Source organism: Pristis pectinata, chromosome 13 (genome assembly GCF_009764475.1).
Source record: "Pristis pectinata isolate sPriPec2 chromosome 13, sPriPec2.1.pri, whole genome shotgun sequence".
Taxonomy (NCBI): Eukaryota; Metazoa; Chordata; class Chondrichthyes; order Rhinopristiformes; family Pristidae; genus Pristis; species Pristis pectinata.
Genome location: NC_067417.1, coordinates 51,909,717 through 51,926,458, shown reverse-complemented (window position 1 = coordinate 51,926,458; position 16,742 = coordinate 51,909,717). Strand labels below are relative to the sequence as shown.

Below are 16,742 nucleotides of genomic sequence, written 5' to 3'. Positions count from 1 at the left end.
TGATAGTCTGTTCCAATGAGGGGAAGATATAGAGATCACAATTCTAGATTAGATGTAAAGATGTTCTTTCCCCAGGAAGTAGTGGACTTTTGAAATCCATTGCCATCTCATTCAATAACTGGGACAGTTTCTGGCTGAGGTGAACACTACCTCTTGCAAAAGATACGTAATTTAGCACTTGAGTGACCTCATTTTCCCCCAATGGGAATAGGATACACAGGGGACTCAGATGTCTTAATAACGACCATTTTCAAAAAACAAAGGAAGCATCTTGTTATGGTAACTACAGAAGTTCTCCTTGCTGTCTGTCACAGACAAAGTCATCCTCAGGGTCCTCCTCAACTGGCTCCTTCCAGTGGCTGAAGAGCTGCTCCTTGAATCACAGTGTGAATTCTGGCCATCCACAGGCATAGTGGACATCATCTTCCCTCCAATAAAATTGTAGAGAATAACACCAGTAATTACACATGGCCTTTTTCGACCTGAACAAATATTTGTACTCTATCAGTTGAGAGGAGTTATGGAACACTTCTCAAATTTGACTGCCCATAGAAAATTATTTCTGTTTTATTTGTTCCATGACAGCATGCGACTAATCGACCTAGAGCACAACCAATCTCAGCGAGGACCAATGTCAAACAAGGCTGTATCATTGCCCAGACAATCTTTTACAGTGCAATGTTACATCTCCAACAAACTTCTCAAGGGAGTGGAGCCAGTCTTCAGAACTAATGGGAAACTGTTCAACCTTCATTGACCACACTCCAGAACCAAGGTCACCCCAGCCTCAATAGTGGAGCTGCAGTATGCAGATGACACTTGTGTTTGTGTATAGTCAATGGCCAAGCTCCAAGACATCTTCAACTCATACACTGAAGCATATGAAAGGATGGGCCTTGCGCTCAATGTTCGCAGGACCAAGGTCCTCCACCAAGCTGCCCCTATTGCTCCACACTGCCTACCGAAAATAAAGATTCACAGCGCCACATTGGAAATTGTAGACCACTTCCCACATCTTGGATGCTAATTCTCAGCTAAGGCAGGCATTGATAATAAAATCCTCTGCTGCCTTCAATGCAACCAGTTTTTTGAGAGTATTTAAAGATCAAGGCTTCAAACCTGGCACAAAATTCATGATCTACTTCCTTCCTATATGCTTCTGAATTCTGGATTACTTATAGCAGACACTGGAAAAGTATCACCAATGCTGTCTCTGCAAAGTCCTCCAAACTCACTGGAAGGACAAGTGAACCAACATCAGCATCCTCTCCCAGGCCAACATCCCCAGTATTGAGGTTCTGGTTAATCTCAGTTGGCTCCGTCGACCAGGTCACATTACTTCCTGAACCTCTTAACCTACGTGCCTGTGATGCTGCTGCAAGCAAGTTTTGCATTGTACCTATGCTTCACCGCATGTGTGCACATGACAATAAACTTTACTTGCATGCTCAATACCAGGTTCCAGAATCAGATACTCCATTCAGAAAGCTGACATGGGAGGAGATTAACAGGCAGGAAGAAAAACATTCAAGGGTGTCCTCAAAGCATTCTTGAAGATGTCCAACATCCCCTGTTTGTCCTGGGAGCTGCCGCCCATTTATTGCTGAAAGTGGAGAAGGAGCATTCAGGATGGTATAGCCTTAAAGCCATACACAAGGAGCACATGGAAGCCCTAAGTAATTGGTCGAAAGAGCAGACCATTTCTCAAATTACCCACCCACTTGCGACATCAGTCACCTCCTGCCCCAGAGGCTGAAGAATCTGTGGTTCCATCAGCCACCTCCGAACCCACAGAACCAATGGCGCTGCTTAAAAAGATGAAGATCTCCTGGATTAGATGAGACCTGATTAACGATGGATTGAAAGGAATTTCCCAGACTTTTTTCCACCCCAGATTGGCTTGGATAAGTTATCTGTTTTTTTTCCACTTTGCAAGGAGAGGATATGATTTTGGGTTGGGTGGGACATGGTTATACTGTAATACACTGGCATTTGCAATTTTGTAGACCTGCTGAATGGACCAGCCCCTGAATGTTCGTATTTTTGGGTCTGTATCAACAACTCAGTCACCAACCCCCTCAAGCTCCAGATAGTAATGCATTCCCTCAGCAGTACATTGACATTGCTTAATCTGCACATCAGTGCCCAACCTTCTTTACTTGGGCACCAACACCTGTTTTAAATGGGGGAAGAGGGCAGTTTCATGAAGCCAAACTTTGTGTACACCACTTACTAATTAATGTATTTTCAGCCAAGGTGCAATTCTGCGATGAAGGGAGAGAACCTGTGAGAAGTGAGGGAGAATGCAACCAGCTATTTGATCAAGAAGGAGCCAAGTTCATGGAGAGAAATGAACTTTATCCCACAAAACAGGAAGGTGCTACAAAGGACAGGGGATCCAGGTGAGGAGCTTGTCCTGTTGAGCCTGAGTTACTGTTCCCTTCATTCCAATAGAGCCTTTCACTGGAAGAGATGACACGTTATTCAGTCACATTCACTACGTTCTTAAGTCACATATTTTCAGAATAAGGAAACACTTGTAGGTGCAGACTCCTTACATTTTCTTGAATGGCTGACCTGATCTGTTTGACATATCTTTCAATCATTCTTCCTGATGGCCTTTGCAAAGTCTCATCATGTTAAATGAGGTGTGGCAATATAACTTAACATTGTAGCTATGGTGACTTTCATTTGGCAATTTTTATGAGATCTTTGACACCACATTGTATGATATCCTCCAGTGTTTTTCACTTTATCTTGCAATTGAATGGAAAGGAAGCAGAACTCCCCTTTGAATACACACTTAATACCTTCAGAATTTTCCCATGGGTGTGTTGAGGGAGTGATGGCAGTGTGAAACAGTTTACGTAAAGGTGGACTGAGGAAGGAAGAGCGGAATTGAAGTAAAGAGTAACATCACAAGGGAAGGTTGGGTGAGGCCATGGTGTGAATTTCAAATGGGAGTCAGTGGGGTTGGAGATATTTGGCACTTGATGGCTTATCGTATAGCTTACAAAGAAGTTTGGATGCTAAGTTTTGCATGGGTTGAGGTTTCCAGGTGATTGAATTTGAGAGGCTACAAGACGACATTCGAGAAGTTATGTCTCAAATGATGAAAGGCTGTCAAAGTTTCCGTAATGGGAAGTAGAATGGGATTGATTTTTGGGGATGGACAAGAATGGTTTTAGAGAACAGAATTACTGGAATATGATCTAGTTAATTGGCCATCTTCGACTTTTTGGGAGTGACCTGAAGTTGGCAGTGCTGAAATTTTGTTGATTCTGATGTTACACCATCAGCATTAGGAGGAATCCCATGCTCTATCATTACTTGTTCTAACTTTCATTCTTTTGCTCCTTCAACTGCAGCTCAGTTACTTCACCGTTTGCCTTATCAGTAGTGGAAGATGGAAAAGTGCAAACAGAAACCATGGACTACCAGGGTGAGTTGATGACCACACTCTGGCTTTAAACAGCAGCAGGTTTTGTGGACGATATAAGTGTCTTTTCTTCACATCTTCTGTTAGGCCTTTATTTCAATGTGGTATTTCTCAGGTGGACAGAACATTACCCATTGAATTATTATTAAATTAACCCACACTTTCTACAAACTTTGCCTGCTGTTCCTCCTCCTTTGTTGGGTCTAATTCCCGGAACTCCCTACCTAACAACACTGAAAATGCTTACTCCAGAAGGATTGCAACTGTTCAAGAAGATCGCTCACCAACACCTTCTCAAGGGCAATTAGATATAGGTGATAAATGTGGACTTTGCCAGCAACACCCTGTTCCCTAAAATGAATAAAGATAAAAATTAGAGACACAAGAGAAAGTTGCACTTTTAGAGGAATACAGTTCATAATATACAGGTATTTGTCATTAAAAATACTCCACATTATTCCATTCTCCTCACAATATTCATTTGTTATTCCCATACCCACTCTCAGAATTCAATAATATTTTCATACTCTCTACGCTGCACCATTCAATCAATTACCTCTTGCCCTTTACTGCCCAATCTCTGATGTATCCCATGCTCCTCACAATATTACTTTGCAATGTGGCTCATGGGATAGATTGCAAGGCTCTGTGAAAGACTCCATATTTTTGTTGTGATGCTTTATGATATATTCCATGCTACTTGGTAATTGATTAAAACATTTCTTGCACACTCTCAGTCATTGTTTGATATTTCATCCACTTCTCAGTATATCCTGAAACACCTCGTATGCTCCTCATTAATACTCTGACATTGGTTATTCTGTACAAACTGCCTATTCCTATTTGTTTGGCCACCAGAACATGAGATAGCAATGCATTGTTGAGTTTTCTGTAAACCTTGTTGTTGTGTTTTTAGCCAATGAGCACCTCTCCTGTGGTGAAGGGGGAGATCCAGTGAGGAGTGAGGAAAAATGCAAAGGCAACCAGCTGTCTGAGCAGGAAAGGACTAACAGCACGGAGATAAATAATCTCAGTTCAACAAAATCTCAGGAGAAAGCCAAGAAGGACTTGGGGCCGAGGTGAGGATCTTGTCCTAATTATCAAATTGTTATTAAGTCCATCAAGTCATTCCCCCTAATTTTCCCTGTAACCTATTCTTTCCACATTCTCATAATTCCACCAAGATTCCACCAGCTGTATTATGGGCAATTTACAGTGGCCAGTTGTTCTTTCTACCTATACACATTTGGGATATTGGAGGAAACCAGAGCACCCAGGGAAAACACACACAGTCACAGGGAGAATGTGCAAACTCCACACAGACAGCAGCTGATGTCAGGGTAGAATCTAGATCGCTGCAGTTGTGAGGCAGTGGCTCTACTAACTGCAATTTGTATTTGTATTGTGGCTTTAGATCAATAAAAAACTTCAAGGCACTTCACACAGGCATTATTAAACCCTACTGCACACCGTAATAGGGAAGTATTAAGGCAGGTGATTGAAAGAATGGCTAAAGTGGGAGGTTTTAAGGAGAATGGATAGATTTAGGGAAGGAAATTCAGAGATTCAGGTCTCTTATAGCTGCAGACATACAGTAGCTACTAAACCAGGGTGTTTCAAATCTGGAATTCTTAATTGGAAGAGACAAGATACCTTGGAGAATTGGAGGGGTTTACAGAGAAAGGGAAGGCATGGTGGGTGGGGACGGGCTGTGTAGGAACATGAATACAAGAGTGAGAATGAAAAATCAAAGAGTTGCTGAACAGGAGCTGATGTAGGTCAGTGAACACTGGATTCATGAGTGAACAAGGCCTTGGTGCAAGTTGGTGTAATGTGGCTTTGGATGATGTCAGATTTGGAGAGTCTTATGAGAAATTCTACTAAGAGGTTATTGGAAATGTCAAGTCCAGAGGTAACAAATGATTGGTTGTGGGTTTGACCTGAGGCAACATATTGAAGGACTTGGGAGGGGGAAGGGAGATTAGAGATGGGGTCTGCATGAATGGAAAGGACAAGAGTTTTTTTTTGTGTGACAAGGAGTTGGTGATGGTGTATTTGAAGGTGGTGATGGTGTATTTGAAGGTGAAGGGACAATACCAAAGAGGAGGGAAGGTATAATAATTTGAGCTAATGTGAGGGCCAGGAAGGCATGTTGGGAGGTCAACAGTTTAATGGGTTAATGGATTGGGAAGCCATTTTGATGAAAAGATCAGAGAGGGCATGAGGAAATAGAGAGAATTTAAAATCAGGGCTAATGCACAGGGAGACATTGGAAGAACTTTGGCCCATGGTTCATAGGAATGGGAAGAAGCAGCAGATCACATGATTTCAGTCTTGCATGTTCTAGGTGAGGGGGAATGAAACAGGGAAGCAGGGGAGGATGTCATCTAAGGATGGTTTACAGTGAAGCGGTTATAATTAAATTCCAAGATGATTCTGGATTAGTGACCCATTTCTGTTGGATGAGAACAGGAAAGTGTGTTTTATTTGGATGTGATGTAAATAGTTGAGATGTTGTATGGCATAGGCATTACTGTTTGCATCCCTTTGATATACGGAGATGAAGGTGAAGATTGTTTCAGGAGGAGGAAAATGGTTTCATCAGGGTGCAGGTTGATAAATGTGAAATTAAGTGCACGATGGAACAGATTTGTAGCTGCAGAAATGTGGTGGTGGACGGACGGCGAAAGGATGGACAGTGACTCCTTAGCAAATGTATTTGGGGAGCCTTTTCTCCAGGAGCAGACAGAGAAGTAGAGGTTTGCTCATTTTCACCGTCTGTTTCCTCTTGATCGGTGATCACTGGACTGTTATTGGTAATGTATGGCTTTCTCAGAAGGTGATCGTGCAGTGGCTGGTTGAGAACCTGGCTGTGCCTGCATGGTCATCTGAGACACCAGTGTCTCTTGAACTCTTTTCCCTGTGATGTGAACACATTGTGTAGCTGCCCCCATTATGTGTCATTGATACAGTGGTTTGGGATATGGCATTGCAAATCCTGGAAGAAGCTTAGAAAGCTGCCATTGCCCTTGGTGCCCATTTCTTTGCCTTTACCAACCTGACACCAACTCACCTCCAATCTGATTATCGTTCACAGTATACCGTTCTACTTCAAGTGGTTGTCAGTCATATTACTCAAACTCTTGAGCTGCATTTATCTGGAAGTCACTGGTTGTGGCAGGCACCTCCTTTGGAGGGAGAGTGTGGAAAGGATGGGATTGATGGGGGAATTTCTCCTATGTGAGGGCTTGGATCGACTAAAATTAACAGAGGTTGGTATGTTTGTATGAGTGGTGAAAGATGTTTTCACCTACCTCCATACTGTTATGCAACTTCTCCCTTACACTGTAGGAGTTGTTTGAGCCCAGCATCTTTGACTGTCAAGCTTCTCCCTTTGGATGTGAGACAACCCAATTATAGGTTTCCTTGTCCTGAATAACCAATCTATCCCAATCGCCCGAATGTATTGATGTCGCTATGTGCTCCTTCGGGTGTTTCCTTCTTAGTCACCGACTGTCAGTTCAGATGAAGGGTCTCAACCTGAAGTGTTAACTGTGCTTTTCCCTCCACAGTTGCTGCCTGACCTGCAGAGTTCCCCCAGCAGTTTTTTTTTGCTTCAGATTCCAGCATCTCTAGTCTCTTCAGCTTCACTTGCTCAGGTAGCCAACCTGGTCTGTGAGAGACTTAATTCTCTAATTTTTTCCTTAAAACACACTCTGTACACAGTTCACCTGTGAATTAGAAATCCCAGTATGGTAACTTTGTCAATCTTGAAAGCTTCTGCCCATTTCTACTTATCAAAACTTAACACAAGAGTAGGAGTAGGCCACTTGGCCTCTCAAACATGCCCCACCCTTCAATATGGTCATGACTGATCTATGCTGGCCTCAACTCCTCTTCTGTGCCAATTCCCATAACACTCAGTTCCTTCACCTTTCAAATATTTATTTATCCATAACCCTCAATTCCTTCACCTTTCAAATATTTATCTATCTCCACATTTATTTTTAAAATTCATTCAAAGGATGTGGGTTTTTCAGGCTGAGCCAGCATATAGTTGCCCAAGCCTAATTGCCCTTGAGAAGATGGTAGTGAACTGCCTTCTTGAACCACTGCAAACCTTGAGGTGTTGGTACACCCACAGTGCTGTTTGGGAAGGAGTTCCAGGATTTTAACCCAGTGACGGTGAAGGAACGGCGATATATTTCCAAGTCAGGATTGTGTGTGTCTTGGAGGTGGGTTTGGATGGTCCTGTCTAAGGAGTCTTGGTGAGTTGCTGCAGTGCATCCTGTAGATGGTACAAACTGCTGCTGCTGTGTGCTGGTGCTGGAGTGAGTGAATGGTCATGAATGGGGTACCTATCAAGCAGGCTGCTATGTCCTGCATGGTGTCAAGCTTCTTGAGTGTTGTTGAAGCTGCCCTCACCTAGGCAAGTGGATTGTATTTCATCACACCCTTTACTTGAACCTTGTAGATGTTGGACAGGCTTTGGGGAGTTAGGAGGTGAGTTACTTGCCACAGGGTTCCTCGCCTCTGACCTGCTCTTGCAGCCACATCATGTATGTGGTTACTCCAGTTCCATTTCTGGTCAACGATATTTCCCAGGATATTGAAAGTGAGGGAATTCAGTGTTGGCAATGACATTGAATGTCAGGGGGCAATAGCTGGATTTTCTCTTGTTACTTGCCACCTTTTAGCCCAGGGCTGGATAATGTCCAGGTCTTGCTGCATTTGGATGTGGACTGTTTCATTATCTGAGGAATCGCAAATGGTGCCGAACATTGTGCAATCATCAGCCAACATCCCTACTTCTGACCTTACGATTGAAGGAAGGTCATTGATGAAGAAGCTGAAGATGGTTGGGCCTAGGACATTACCCTGAGGAGCTCCAGCAGAGATGTCCTGTGGCTAAGATGATTGACCTCCAACCGCCACACTATCTTCCTTTGTGCTGGGTATGATTCCAACCGCAGAGTGTTTTCCCCTGATTCTAATTGACTCCAGTTTAGCCAGGTCTGCTTGATATCGTACTCTATCAAATGCTGCCTTGATGTCAAGGGCAGTTACTCACACTTCACCTCCGGACTTTCAGCTCTTTTGTCCATGAAGGCTATATGAAGTCAAGAGTTGAGTGACTTTGGCAGAACCCAAACGGAGCTTCTGTGAGCAAGTTGTTGGGAAGTAAGTGCAGCTTGATAGCACTATCGATTATCCCTTCCATCACTTTGCTAATGATCGAGAGTAGACTAATGGGGTGGTTTCTGGCTGGTTTGGATTTGTCCTGCTCCTTGTGGACAGGATGTACCTGGGCTATTTTCCACATGTTGGGTAGGTGCCAGTATTGTTGCTGTACGGAACAGCTTGTCCAAGGACATGGCAAGTTCTGGAGCACAAGTCTTCAGCACTATTGGTGGAATGCTGTAAGAATGTGGGTGTTCTTTATTCAGTGTCTTTAGCCATTTCGTGATATCACATGGAGTGAATTGAATCAGTTGAAGACTGGCATTTATCATGCTAGGGACCACTGGAGGAGGCCGAGATGGTTCATTAACTAGGCATTTCTGGCTGAAGGTTTTTGCAAATGCTTCAGTTTTCTCTTTTGCACTGATGTGCTGGGCTCCTCCATCATTGGGAATGGGGACATTTGTGGAGCCTGCTCCTCCAATAAGTTGTTTAATTGTCCACCACCATTCCTGACTGAATGTGGCAGGACTGCAGACCATGGATCTGATCTTAGCTTTGTTTAATACCAGCTTTTTATGTTGGTTGGCATGTTTGTGACCAATTGTTAATGAACATATTGTATTGAAGTAAATGCAATAACATTTACAAACAATAGGCAAATGCTATGTGCTCAAATATCATGTGATTAAGCAGCATGAGCAATACCATTGATCAAAGATATCTGTTCAAATGGTACAAGATCAAGCTTCAGGAAACAGTCAGTGGGTAACATGTCACCGTGCTGTTTTGAAGTACCCAGGGTCTGAACATCAACACTTCTTGGGTTTCCAGAGTCAGCAAGGATGTTGTAAATTGGAATTTGGGGCACATTGCCTGTAGCAGTCACTCTGGCCCCAACAGACTTTGTCGAGATAATGTGTTGCTCAGCTACTTAGGGAAAATTAACGTGACTTCAGTAGCATTAGCCCAATAGATGGGAGCGATGAATAGATCCTGCATGTGGTTTAACATTACTTTGGTATGCTTAACTTCTATATAGACCCCGATAACTAGAGGTTTGCTAAATGGGTTCTGTGTGCTGCTACAATGCCAAATTGGGATCACCAAACAGAATCGCTGAATTGGTGTGAAATGGTGAACAGGTCTGTGACGGGACTGACCAAGCCATTAGAGTGAGCACCAGGTCATGATCAGTTCTCTGTCACAGCAAGTATCCAGGCCACAGGTCACAGCACGTTGCACTGAGCTACACAGATGCAGTGATCATTATCAGTGCTGCCTGTGTGCACAAAGGCAGTTATAGAAATCAATGCAGGAGGCTCAATGTCCCAACTGGTCTCTGATGCCCTGTGTGATTTGCTCCTTGTTTCACTGTCAGTACAAATGGTGCAATTCGCGTGTTATTCCTTTGAATAGTGGAGCATAATGGGATAAGACGTCAGTGACACCTGGTTGTTCTGTGGGTAAATGAAGTTGACAATCTTACTGCAGTTAAATTTTGAATGTTGCTCTACCATTGCCAGGAAAAAATATAAAAAAAACAATATAGTACAGTGAATTTTTTTAAAAATTAAAACACATTAGTTGCTCTTCTTTTTCCTGCTCAGCCTATGAAGTAAGGCTTGGCTATGAACCTGAAATATTCTTTATTCTTAACTCTGCAGAATGACAAAAGAGTTCTTGAGGCAGCTTTGCAAGGAGCAGAAACTCTACCAGACACCTTACCTGAATGACACACTCTATTTGCACTTTAAAGGTTGGTGTTACTTTGAATTAATCCACACATTCTTATCCAGTAAAGCCTGACCTGAGAATTGCCTCTTTGGGGTTATAGAATGGCAGATACAAAATGTCCTCAATGTTGCCCTTATTTTGTTACTATAATCTTATTATTTCCTAATCCTGAATTTAGAAATAGGTGTAAATCAGTGCAAACATCAGAGCCCACAGGAATACTGAGCTCATACAATTCCTTCCGATTTTTAATCTAAAGCTTTAGCTGCTTTCACTACCATTTATGCACATCAGGACAACATGTGTTCAAATCTGCCATCAGCAAAGGTTTTCAGTTCTGAATACGATTTCTGTTTTGCCATAAAATAATTTCAAAGGAATATAAAATACAGATGCTGCCAAACCTACAGAATGCTTCCAGCATTTTCTATTTTTGTTTCTGATTTCTAGGATCTGCAGTTTTTTGCTCTGAATGTAATTGAGAGTAGGTTTCAGAGAGGATCTAAATCATGTAAAATCGTGCAATACCAAAATAGTAATTTGGTTTCTCCCTGCTTCTGAGGGCCTGGTTGTATTATTAAGTCCCCTGATCAAGTGTAACTGGAGGACACCTCACTTTTGGGAGTTGTGAGCATGACCATTTTATTGTGGGTGGAGATTGTTTGAAGAAAAGACTAAGGAGACTTGGGTGCATTGTAGTTACTGAAACAAACAAAAGCTGTGTCTAAAATTCTTCAGTCTTTAATCCATATAGCATTGATGGAAGTTTATAAAATTATGAAAGGCATAGATAGTCAGCCAGTATCTTTTTCCCAGGGTCATGGTCATGGAGTCATACAGCATGGAAACAGGCCCTTCGGCCCAACTCGTCCATGCCGACTGTTGCTCAGCGAGCTAGTCCCATCTGCCCGGGTCTGGCCCACAGCCCTCTAAACCTCTCCTATCCATGTACTTATCTAGATGGCTTTTAGATGTTGCTAACGTGCCCGCCTCAACCACGATTTCTGACAGCTCATTCCAAATACACACCACCTTTTGCATAAAGAAGCTGCCCTTGACGTCCCTTTTAAATCTCTCGCCTCTGATCTTAACTCCATGCTCTCTTGTTTTTAACACCCCATCCCTGGGAAAAGGACTGTGCCTTCACGCTGTCTATGTCCCTCATGACCTTATATACCTCTATCAGGTCACCCCTCAATCTCCTACATTTCAGGAAATAAAGTCCTGGTCCATGCAACCTCTCCTTGTAACTTTCACATCTAATTCGTTTATGGAAATTACAAACAACAAAGGTCCCAGCACCGACCCCTGTGGCACATCACTGGACATAGGCCTCCAGTCTGAGAAACAATCCTTGACCCTCTGCTTCCTACCACTGAGCTAATTATGAATCCAGTCTGCTATCTCCCCCCGGATCCCATGCAATCAAACCTTCCAGACCAGCCTGCCATGAAGGACCTTGTAAAGCCCTTGCTGAAGTTCATATAGACAACATCCTTTGCTCTACCCTCATCTACCTTCTTGGTTACCTCCTCGAGGAACTCCAAGAGATTTGTCAGACGTGATTTCCTGCTTACAAAGCCGTGCTGACTGTCCCAAATCGGACCCTGTCTAAGTGTTGGTAGATCCTGTCCTTCAGAATCCCATCCAGCAATTTTCCCAGCACCGATGTCAGACTCATCATCCTGTAGTTTCCTGGCTTGTTTTTGCTACCCTTTTTAAACAATGGTACCACGTTAGCCCTCCGGAACCTCACCTGTGGCTAGAGATGAAGCAAAAATCTCTGCAAGGGCCGCCACAATTTCTTCTCTAGCTTCCCACAAGTTTCGAGAATGCACCTGGTCAGGCCTTGGGGATTTATCCACCTTAGTTCACTCCTCCCTGCTAATTCATATGTGGTCCAAGGCATCACCACTCATTTCCCCTATTTCCTTAGCTTCCATTGTATTATCCACAGTAAAAACAGAAGAGAAATATTCATTAAAAATCCCTCCTATTTCCATTGGTTTCACACACATACGGCCATGCTGATCTTTAAGGGGACCTCTTCTCTTGCTGGTCACCCGTTTTACTCTTAATATATCTACAGAATCTCTTGCGGTTTTGCCTCACTGTACCTGCCAGATCGTTCTCATATCCCCTTTTTGCTCTATTAACTTCTCTCTTAAGTGCGCTCTTATACGTCTCGAAAAAATGTCTATTTTTTCTAATTAAAATATCTAATACCAGAGGGCATGCATCTTGGGTGAGGAGGGGGGGGTGGTAGTTCAAAACAGATGTGCAGGGCAAGTTTTTTTAGACAGAGAGTGACGGGTGCCTGGAATGTTCTGCCGGAGTTGGTAGTGGAGGAAATTATGATAGAGACATTTAGAAAGCTCTTAGTTGGGCAATGAATGTGCAGAGAAAGGAGGGATATGGACCTTGTTTAGGCAGAAGGGATTAGTTTAATTAGGTGTTTATTAAATAATTAAAAATAAACTAATTAAACTGTTAGTTTAGCATAACATTGTGGGCCGAAGGGCCTTGTTCCTATGCTGTACTGTTCTCTGCTCTAGTAGATATGTGGTATAGTCTCCAATGCCTAGGGTGGGTGCACTTATACTGTATGCAATGACCAGTGCAACATGCCAGAGTTATGAAGGAATGTCATAAATTGCAGGTAATCTTAACAAAATTGTTTAAACTGCAGTTGGTGCTACTTACAATGGAGTGCAAGGATTTAAATATGAGTGGTAATTAAAATGTAACCAAGCGCTGGGTCACCAATGTTTGTTCGGCATCATTGTTCCTTATCTTCAATTCCCATGAGAGTGGAGCTAGTCCTCACAACTAATGGGAAACTGTCCAACTGGGCACTACACTCCAGAATCAAGATAGTCCATACCTCAGAATCAAATTACTATCTACAAATGGCACATACATTTGTGCACGTTCGGTGGCCAAGTGCCAAGACACCACTTCTCAAATCTTGGGAGTCACCTCTAGTTGAAGGCAGACATTGATGATGAAATTCACTACTGTCTTCAATGTGCCATCATGCCTTGGGTCGACTGAAGAAAGGGGTCTTTGAAAACCTGGCACATGGTCCAAGGCAACAGTGATCCTTCTCTCTGTTTGTTTCTAAGACCTGGAATGCCTAGAGCAGACATCTTAAAATGCTGAAAAATATAGCTGTATCTGCAAAATCCTGCAAATTCGGTGGTAGGGTCGGTGAACAAACACCAGCATCCTGTCTCAGGCCAAAATCTCCACCAAAGCCCTAGATGCTCTCAGCAGGCCATGTCGTTCACATGCCCATACCTGATTCCAGAAACAGACTTGCTATTCTGAGCTCTCTCATGGGAAGGGATTACCAGCATTCAGGGGCTAAAAATCAAGGATGTGTTCAAAGCTTCCTTGAAGAAATGCTGCACCTCCACTGAACTGAGAATCGCTGGACCTTGACTGCTCAAAGTGGAGAAGGAGCGTTTAGGATGGTATTGAGAGCATACATCCACATTTAGGGAACATGCAGCTGTGGAAGAGGCGCAGCATGTCAAATGTTACCCAGTTACTGCCCCATCAGCTAACAGTTGCGCCATCTGTAGAAGAGTCTTCAAGTCCCACATTGGAACCCAGAAAACCAGACTAGAAGCAAGTCATCCTCAATCCTGAGGTACTGCTGGAGAAGAAGATTCCTCTTTTTACCGGCGCTATTATTTTTGCCAACATGTTTTTATTTTCTCCTTTTCCTTCAGATTTTCCCCGCATGCCCACTTTGTTTTTACTTCCTTTGTGGAACATACATGGAGGCAGTGCCTTAGCACCATTCAGCTACTGGTGTTAACTGTGACTGTAGCCCAGATGAGGCAGTTGTTGCCTTCGACCACTATCTGTGAGAGACTTTCTAGTCAGTTAGCAAACAGTGGAAATAACTTGAAGCAATTTTCCCTGTGCACACTCAGCTGTAAGCATTCACAGCCTCAGCTGAAATCCACAACCACAGCATCAAGATCATAGCCGCAGGGCTATGCGCTTACTTTTCAACTTTTTTTAATAAAAACTTTCAATATGGCATTATCACAATAAAGAAACTATATTTTGTTCCATGTAACTGTGCAAAACATGAGTTAAAATGTCCTTCTAATGCTCTGTACTGTGCTGTTAAAGGATGTAATAGTATTAGATAAGGTACACAGGAGATTGAGAGCAAAAAATGAGCTGCTGGAGGAACTCAGCAGGTCAGGCAGCACCTGTGGAGGAAAACAGACAGTGGCCGTTTCGGATCAAGACCATTCATCTGGACTGAAGGATAGAGGGGAGATAGTCGGTATAAAGGGGGAAGGGGTGGAGCAAGGGCTGGCGAGGGATAGGTGGATCTAGGTGGGGGAGGGAAGGGTGAAGGTAGTGCCACAGGCAGGGAGGTGATGGGTGGAGGCAATAAGGGGCTGCAGATTATGGAATCTGATAAGAAAGGAAGATGAAGAGGAAGCAAATAATGGAGTTAAGGCGAGCAGATGGGAACAGTGAGGGAAGAGTACGCAATGGGAGAAGTGTGTGGGTGATAAGCAGGTATGGAGCAGGTGGCGGAGGGGTAAGAAACTGGGAGAAGGGGGGCTGGCGATGGTTTGGAAAGTAGGGTTTGTATGAAAGGGCCTGGGTAGATCAGAAGGAGAGAGAAAGGGACAGAGAGGGAACAGGTTACTTGAAATTAGAGAATTCAGTGTTCATGCCATCGTGTTGTAGACTACCCAGGAGGAATATGAGATACTGAGCTTCTAGTTTGCACTTAGCCTCACTCTGGCAGTGGAGGAGGCTGAGGACAAACAGGTTGGCTTGGGAAGGGGAATTAAAATGGCTCTCAACCAGCAACCAGGAGCTCCAGACAGCTGTGGCAGAGAGATTGCAGGTGCTGTATGTGGATGTTTCCATTTCAGAAGAGCTTGAGGGCAGATTTAGTTGAAATGTGTAAAATGGAGATGCTGAGACAGAGTGAACAAGAAAAATCCAGTTCCTTCAACAAAGAGGTCAATGACTAAAGCACATAGATTTTGATAATTGGTAGAAGGGAAATATAGGAATTTTTTTCACCCAATGGGTAGTTGGGTGAGGTCAGCGTTGCTGGAACTCACTGTCTTATAGGGTGGTGGAGGGTAGAGAAATATTTCATTACATCTAAAATATACTTGGATAAGCTCTTGATGTAATGTGCTCATTACGACACAGAAGGAAACCATTTGGCCCGTTGGGCCAGGCCACTTTCCAGCAGACCAATCCTGTCGGTCCCATTTCCCCTCTCCTTATTTTCCTGTAGCCCTGTAGATTATTCTCTTTCACTTGCCCGTTAACTGCCCTTTGGCACTTCCCTACATCAGGGATAATTTACAGTCATGATATAACCAATCAGGAGGTGGAGCATCCACAATCACAGGTTGAACATGCAAACCCCATTAGACACAATCATGATTGAGGTCATGATTGAACCTGGGTCCCTGGAGCTGTGAGGCAGCAGCATTATCCTCTGTGTACCATCCTTGTGTTAGAACCTATAAGATTAAGAGCTGGAAATTAATATTAGCTGACTGGCTAGCTGGCACATGTGCTATCATGGGCTGGTTGGGCTGAGTGGCTGTCTCCTATGCTGTTAGATGCTATGTTTTTATAATTCTATTCTTTGTTGTCATTAAAATGCCTTGGTTTGCAAACTTCAGTTATTTAAATAATGTACTAGTTATATATGCATGGTGAACCGGTTGTTCAAGAGAGAAGTTGAAACAGTTGATTCAGGTACAACTATCGTGCGTAATTTTGATTGACAAATTCTTGAACATAAATTGTGTATAATTTATTTTTAATTTATGTTTTTATTGTGAATGCTGCTTATCTGATGCTGTGTGCCTGTGATGTTGCTGCAGGTAAGTTTTTCATTGCACCCATGCACACACGTACTCGTGCACATGACAATAAACTCAACTTTGACTTTGAAGTCTCAGCGGACAATGCATTTTGAAAGTTTTTATTGGCTGTTATGTTGAATTCCTGAGCCAATTTGGGATCTCCTCCACACTTTGTGACAGAAAATGATAGCAAAGAACTCACATGTTGGAAAGTTTGGTCACAAATTCAAACATCATTTGTGAATTATGTATAATTTTATTTTCCAATAACTGAAGGGAAGCACTTGTTGAAGAAAGCAAGCTTACATAAGGAGGGCACCTTAAGGTGATACTCACTGGGCAGATTTCAGCATCCCAGCATGGGTATTTTGGTTTTGATTATCTATTGCGTAAATTATTAAAGTGTTTCTATATAACTGTATAAATGTTGTTTATTTTGTGTGAAAGTTACAGTTGTTTTAAGATGGCTGAAATATGGAAGTATTAATTTCATTTTGTGGTGGAGTAGT

At 42.9% G+C, this 16,742-nt stretch overlaps 1 protein-coding gene across 7 annotated transcripts in view; it reads left to right on the top strand.

Annotated features, from left to right (window-relative positions):
* Positions 1-16,742, top strand: part of LOC127577409 (dynein axonemal assembly factor 1-like) — a 79,111-nt gene that overhangs the window by 27,717 nt on the left and 34,652 nt on the right. For 5 of the 7 annotated variants that reach the window (XM_052028603.1, XM_052028604.1, XM_052028602.1 and 2 more), the window contains 4 exons: positions 2,252-2,402; positions 3,363-3,442; positions 4,356-4,518; positions 10,288-10,379. In XM_052028603.1, coding sequence (XP_051884563.1) covers positions 2,252-2,402; positions 3,363-3,442; positions 4,356-4,518; positions 10,288-10,379 — 486 coding nt within the window. The remainder of the gene's footprint in view (positions 1-2,251; positions 2,403-3,362; positions 3,443-4,355; positions 4,519-10,287; positions 10,380-16,742) is intronic. The other 2 variants (XM_052028601.1, XM_052028605.1) reach the window with 2 other exon arrangements.